The sequence below is a fragment of the Leishmania donovani genome, chromosome 7 (assembly GCF_000227135.1).
Source record: "Leishmania donovani BPK282A1 complete genome, chromosome 7".
NCBI lineage: Eukaryota > Euglenozoa > Kinetoplastea > Trypanosomatida > Trypanosomatidae > Leishmania > Leishmania donovani.
In genome coordinates this window covers 406,233-413,519 of record NC_018234.1, presented here as the reverse complement: position 1 = coordinate 413,519, position 7,287 = coordinate 406,233, and the positions used below count along the sequence as shown (strand labels likewise).

At 55.6% G+C, this 7,287-nt stretch overlaps 1 protein-coding gene across 1 annotated transcript; it reads right to left on the bottom strand.

Moving 5' to 3' along the window:
• Positions 1-2: 2 nt before the first annotated feature.
• Positions 3-359, bottom strand: LDBPK_070990 (hypothetical protein, conserved; the record flags this gene model as incomplete). Its single annotated transcript, XM_003858487.1, has 1 exon — positions 3-359. A coding segment is annotated over one exon (357 nt), but the record flags the coding sequence as incomplete, so codon positions are not given.
• Positions 360-7,287: the final 6,928 nt, after the last annotated feature.

Below are 7,287 nucleotides of genomic sequence, written 5' to 3'. Positions count from 1 at the left end.
GGCCTCGTCAAGTCGACACTCAGCGCCTCGCTCGTCACATGGAACACGCACGTCCCATTCACGAAGCTGACGCCATCCACCGCACTCCCAAGGGTGCACACCGGCGTCACCTTCGAGGCACCACTGCAGTCGCTCTGACTGGAGACAAACACACTGTGCCCCTTGCCGGCACCCGCCACGTCCGCGTGGAACGGCACGTCGAGCAGCGGCAGCGACGGCGTCGTCGTCACCGTTATCGACGCCGCAGCAGCAGCACCGGCGAAGCCGCACGCCGCCGGGATGAGCAGCGCGAGTGCCAGTGCCGCAGACGCCACGCACACCAGTGCGCGGCACCGCCGAGGAAACCCTCGAGCGGACATGAGAGGAGGAGAGAAATGTGTGTGGAGGTGAATGGGTAGGCTGGCAAAGACTCTGCCCCACTCCCACACTCGCGCCGCCGCCACCGCCGCCGACGACGGCGAGAGAGAGGCTTCAGCACACGAAGGGTACTAATGGAGAGCGCAGCCACCCAGATGAGGGCGGCACTGAAAAGGGTCGCTGCACGCGCCGCGGCTACAAGGGAAAGATGCACGAAAAACAAAGGCGCCGCGTGAACACGGCAACCGCAGCGATGAGGATGACGTCGACGGGTTGAGCGCCTTGTCGCAGAAGGAAAAAAAAAACAAGAACGAATAACAAGAACAGGAAAGCGAGGAAGCCGCGACACCTTGACGGGGAGGCGGTGGTCGTCGTGAGTGTTCAAAAGAGGGCGACAGAGGACGAGAAACACAGCACGACGAAAAACAGCCGACGCGGGAAGGAGAGCGCCACACGCTCGCGCGGGAGGAGAGGGAGGGGTGCAGCCGCTTCGCCGGACAGCAATCACACACCCCACATAGCACTCCACAACGTGGAAGAGTAAAGCGCCCTTCGCTGATGTCGTCGTCTCTGTGGCTCTGCGATACAGCGGAAAGAGAGACAGGCGATGGTGTAAAGCATGTACACATGTATGTATAGAAGGAGTCGGATACAAATCTGGGATGAGGCGAAAAAAGCAAGTAGCAGAGGGAGGCGCGCGACCTGCAGCGTGACCGTCTGCACGGACGCGCGCGCACGCACACTCGCGCGCGGCTCGAGCAGGACGAGAGAGAAGACGCCTCAGCCAGCACCACCAAAAAAAAACAAAAGAAGGAGGAAGGCAAGAGAGAAACCTGCGGAGAGGAGGACTACCGACCGGGGTAAGATAAAATCGCACCAGCACGCGTGCAGCAGGCGGCACAGGGGATGGAAGGGGAGATGCTGCCGGACCGAAGAAAGGGAGAACGAGTCAAGAATAAAAAGCAGCCATACCCATAGAGATACAGAAGGAGAGATGCCCTTATGTGAAATCACAAGTAGAAACCAAAGTCGTCGCGGCCGCGCGAACCAGTCGCTCACTCGTCCAGACAGACACGCACACACACACACACACACACGCGCGCGAGCAAATTAGCAGAAAAAAAAATCAACAACCAGGCAAAATTGACGGGTGCACGCGCAACACAAAGGTCTCAAAATGGATATGGACGAAAAGGGGAAAAAAGAAAGAGCAAGCTTGCGAGAATGGATGGTGGCTAAAACGATGGCAAGAGGTGATGTGGCGGTGGTAAAGCGCAGAGAAAGAAGTGGGGGAGCAGCAACGAGGAGTAGGGCGATCGGAGGACAACGAGAGGAGAAGTAAGGCAAGGCGAAAACTGAGACAGAAGGCACGCAATCCTGCAGACGTTTACGGTGACAGCCGCGCTGGGGATCCTTTTTAGGGAGTCGTGTATGCTGCTTCGTAAAAACGGACTGCTGAAGGAAAGGGCGGATCTGTGCTTCCTATTTCTTCCTGCGTTTGCGACTGTGATTTACCGCTCGTTGTCGCCGTGGTTCGATGGATGTATGATGAGCAAGGAAGGGACTCAGCGACCAGGACACGCTGCTGTAGCAAGAAAAAGAGCTAGCGAGAGACAGTGAGAAAGAGAGCAGGAGAGTAACGCTAACAAAAAGAAACGTATGCAAGGCGCCTCTCCGCCTCTGTCTGTCAGTCTCTGTGTGTCTCCCGTTGTGACTGTTGGCGAGCGCTGTGGTCGCTTGTCGCTATGGTACTTGCGTCGATCACACGCACACACACACACACTATATATATATATATATATATGCTACGAGAAAGGAAGAAGGAGAAACGTCAACACGAGGGCAGACGTGGAGGGGATGAATGGCTTGGAGAAGATGTCCGCCCTTCCTTGTGCGTGTGTATCCTTCTGCTCTTTCCTCTCGCTGTGTGTGTATATATATACGCGTGTGTGTGCGTGCTACGACGACGAAGTGCCCTCCTGCTTGGATGTGTGCCTCTCCACCTTGTCCTCCTTTTTCGTTGTCGATCTGCTTTCTTACACACACACACGCATGCACACCTATCACGGCCGTCTCCGGATTCAAGCGATGTCTCCTTCTCTTGGATGTATCCGATAGAGAGAGGTGCGCAGCTGCCACGTGGCAGTACTTACAAGGCAGCACACGAAAAAAAAAATATGTATATAGGTATACATAACAAGGCACAACACGTGGCGTGTGGCTGCTGCAATGATGTCGTTAGATGGGTAGGAGTAGGGAGTAGAAAAAAGAAGAAGGGAGAGTCACTTGCCCCACACGAAAATAAGAGCACACACAACACGGAATCGAAAAAAAAAAAAGAAAAATCTAAAGCGAGTGAAAGCCTTCCACGTTGCCCTTCTTTGCCTGGCCAGCAGCACGGGGAGGCAGAAAAGGATGAGGGGGATGGGGGAGGGAGGCAAAAAAGGAGCCGCAACCACAAACAGCAGAAAAGGAGGCGATGGAAAAGTGTGCCTCGCCGCGACACAGAGCGCGCAGACGCACAAGCCAGGTTGAGCGTCTGCAGAGTTTTTTGCTCCGCTTTCTCAAGAAGTTGTTTGCGCGTGTTCTCGCACGTTCGTGCGGCGTCTGCTGGGCGAGGTAATCCCGTTTTCCCTTCCCTCTCTCTTCGTGCGTGTGTGCGGGTGTTTGCAAAATCGAGCTGTCGACAGAGGAACGCGAGAACACGACGAGTTGAGACGAGAGAGTGGGAGAGGGAGAGGGAGAGCAGTAGCAGGTCAGGTGCTCGCAAGGTTCACACGCCTGCCTCAGCTCTGCCCCCCCCCCGTTTTGGTGCTGCTGTTGCTGCTGTGTTCGCTTCGTTGCTTCTCGGAAGAATCGATGGCCCTTTGATTTTCTCGCACGCTTTAGGTAGAAGGACAAGGTCTTCGGAATGAGGGGTGGATGGGTTAGGCGATAAAAGAGGAGAAGCTTTTTGCTTTCACAGACACACGTGCACGCACCAACGGAACAGAGGGGCAGGAAGCGATATATCAGACTCGATAAGGAGAGGGCACAAAGTCTCCCCCTCACTTCTTTTATTTTCTTTTCGAGCGGCTTCCTCGTATACGCCCGTCGTCTTTCGGTCGCTTCAACGTCCACGTCGCCGTCCCGCTGCGTTGGCGACGGTGTACCTCTCTGTTACTGCTTCACCTTGCCCCCTGTTCCTCCTTCCTCACTTTTCGCACTTTCTGGTTTTATGCGGCGGTGTCTCGCTCAAGGTCCGCGAGTGGGATGTATTCTCTTCAGCCTGTCGGTCGTCCGCAGCGCCAATGCGGTGCTTGTTGATTGGCGGGCCGCGGGTGCGTACACAAATCCGCAGGTAAGCGAACACACACACACAGACGCACACCTGCAGTGAGGCGCACTGCACACCACCCGACAATACGAAGCGACAACAAGCGAAGAAGAGGTGTGGGGTGTCCTTGGAGAACGATGATAAGGGGGCGGTGGTGGCTGATCGAGGTGAAAATCGTGAAAGGTGTCTGTTGCTTAGGAACAGTGTCTTGTGCGTGTACGTGTATGATTGTGCGCACGTGCACGTGTTCGTGCGGCAGGGTATGAAAGCCCATGGCAACAACGCCGAAGGAACGAAGGCGGAAAAAGCGAGAGACAGAGACGAGTGAGTGAGAGAGCGAGTGAGAGAGGGAGGGCGGGGGCGGGGCGGATGTGCAACGGAGGGGACTTCGGGCGGAGGTGGACAGACGACGGCCGTTGACAGAAAAGGCAGTGCTGTGTTGGTGTGCGTGTGCGTCTGTGTAGACAGATGAGCGGAAGCACACGGTTGGTCGCCGCACATCGCCCACATGTACGCACGCACACACATCGGCACTGAACCACGTGCGAGGAGGATCGGGAACGTCTCTTTGCCAGCCACACACACACACGCACACATCTGCACGGCGCGCCAGCAGCGCCGGCCAACGGACGCGAGAAATGCCCCTCCACGAGCGATACCCTTCCGCACAGAGTGCTTTCTTTCAGTGTTTTCTGGGGGGTCTACGACGAAGATCGTTCGCGCTCACGTGCGTGCGTTAGTGTTGCCATGGTCCGCCTCTTCCGCTTCCGTTTCTGTAGGTGGATGCCGATGTTGCCCTTGTCGTTGCCGCTTCTGTTTTTTTGTTTTTGTTTTTTCGATGTGTGTGTGTGTATGTTTGCGTGTTTGTTTCAGCGCTGCGCATCCCACGAATGGAGGAGGGAGGCAGTCACGAGGGAGGAAAATGAAGGGATGCATAGGTCGCGAACGGTGGCGAAGAGACGCTTGGTCGAACGCGAGCCAACAAACAACAAAGAAAACATAGGCGACTTGCATCGTTCTGCGATTGGTGGCCCCCTTTCCCATGTTGCGTTCTTCGCTTTTCTGTTGAACTTCCTTCGCTCCCCCTGTGTGTGTGTGTGTGTGTGCATGTGTGTGCGCACCAACGTTGGAAAGCGCTCGAGCAATCGTATCGAGGCACAAGTTTGCAGGTCACGCTACATACGCACACATTCGCTTGAGCGCGCATGCGCACAGAGGCAACGCTTACAAGACAACCAAAAAAAAAAAGAGGCCACGCAAACATGAAGAGGCGTCTGCGCACACCACCCGCATGCATCATCCATACATGGAGAGCTGCTTGGCGTGTGTGAGGGTGGGTTTGCCTGCGTGAGTGAGTGGCGTAAACAGCGGCGCGCACGTTGCTGTGGTAGTGAAAGCAAGCGAGACTTAGAGCACGCATAACGAAAACGGGGAAAGCAGATACGGCGGTGCTTCGCGTTTCGTTGTTTATCTCCAAGCGCTCATGCGCACGCACACAAGCGCGCACAAAGCCATGCACAGGGAGAGAAGGCGACAACGAAGAGGCAGGGGGGGCGAGACACACGGAGGTGGGAAGCGGCGTCGGTCTGCATCTAAGAGAAACAACGAGGAATAAGAACGTCACCTAAATGGCACCAGCACATGCACACGGGCATACAAGCATGTACACATGATCTGTGCACGTGTGTACATGTAGTCTGCAGATGTGTGCGCGCTGCTATCGAGTGAGATGTCTGCAAGAGTCGAAACGCTCATGCATACAAGAAACGTTAGCTTTTACTTATAGAGAGAGAGAACATTCCTCTTGCACCCAGGGTGTGCGTGTTTATGTGTGGCATCAGCCGCTGCTTCGACTCGCCGCGGCGACGGTGGTGTGCACACGGGCTTCATATCGCGGTGACGTCGTTGCGCTCGGTGGATAGGGCACGCACGCGCACATCTGAGCGCGTGCGTGTGGTATTCATCAGGACAGCGACGGCAGATTCGTCTCATCTCTCCAGCTGGCGAAGCCTGAAACGCAGAACGAATATCAAAAGAAGAAGAAAACAGCGGTGCAGTGACGTGGAGGGGGTGGGGGTGACGGATTGGGGAGCGACTCGCCACGACAGAGAGAGAGGGAGGAGAGAAACGAACGTTCTTGGTAGAGGGGTGAGGCGACGGCGACAAGCACCACGCCACGCTCGCTCCTGCCCTGGCCCAGCACACAAATCCAAACGTAAAAGAGAGCACAGGAAAACAGGCGCTCTGCCTTTTGGTGTTATTCTCATGCTGACATGTGCGTCTGTGGCTGTGTGTGGATGTGTGAGTGTGGGTCCGTGAGTTCTGAGAGCGTGCACACTCGCAAAGGAGGAGACGCACAGCCATGGAAGTAAAAAAAAAAAAACAAAGAAAGTCGTGAAAGGTTGGTTAGGGAGGGGAGGGGCGGGGCGGGGCGATGGGGAATCAGGCAAGCCTCTATGTAGGGGTTGTGCATCTAATGGGCCCCCTCCCTTCCTCCCTCCTCCCATCCCTCGAACAAGCAAGAAGGACGAAGAGAGCGAGAGAGAGAACAGAAAACAGAAAGCAAAGGCGGGCGAGGGAAGGGGAGGAGGAGGAGGAGGAGGGGGCGGCGGAGCGCGAGATATATGTTTCCGAAGTCAGAAAGAAAATGAAAGCGCCTCAAAACACGACGAGAACAACAAAAAAAAAGGATATGGTGCCATTGCGTGAGCGGCACGCACACACACACACACACACACACACACACACGAGCCAGATGCACAGACGCGCACATGCGTATACATATATAGAGAGAGATATTAGAGGGAGTCTGATAGCAAAATGCGGTGTATCACTGTGTCCTTTTTTCGTGTGTGTGTGTGTGCACTTCAGAGTCTGTGTCTCCCTCGCTGTGTGCCTGCTTCACCTCCCCCCCCCTCTTTCCCCGACGTGATCGCTCTTCTTGCGTGTTGATGCGCGTGTGCGTGTGGTTGTTGGTCGAGCAGAGGTGGCAGAGAGACATTCAACGTCACGCGTTGTTTTCTGGGTGGGGAGGTGGGGGTCGAACTCCAGCACGCGCCTAAGACGAAGAACTATAAAAGGAAGGAGAGCAACGCCACACGGCCAACACCAACACACAAAACAGCAACAACGCAAGGCGAAGAAAACGAGACCAGGGCAGCACAACACAAGAGGAGGGGGCGTCTGGCAAACACCACGCCGTGGACGAAGAGGGAGCAGCAGTACGAGAGATGGAACAGATGAATATATACGTATCCCCACTTACGGCCGGTAACGCGCACACCACAGAGTAGAAAATGCAGGGAAGACACAAAGGCAAACACACACAATGAATTGAAAAACGAAAAAGGCGAACGAGAGAGCGCCTCAGTGACTCCGAGGCAGCTGCGGCCCTTCAGTGGCGGCAGCCAAAACGCACCCGGCTCGAGGGGAAGACACTGAGGTCCATCCGGGGATGGGGGTGCATGTGCGGTTGGTTGTCAAGGACGGACGGAGATGGGGGGATCATGTGAAAGCCAGAGGTCGCGATCGAGCGATGAAGCGGGCACACCCTCATATAGAGAGAAGCAGAGACACGAGCAGGTACACCTACACAAGTGTGTGTCGCTTCCTAC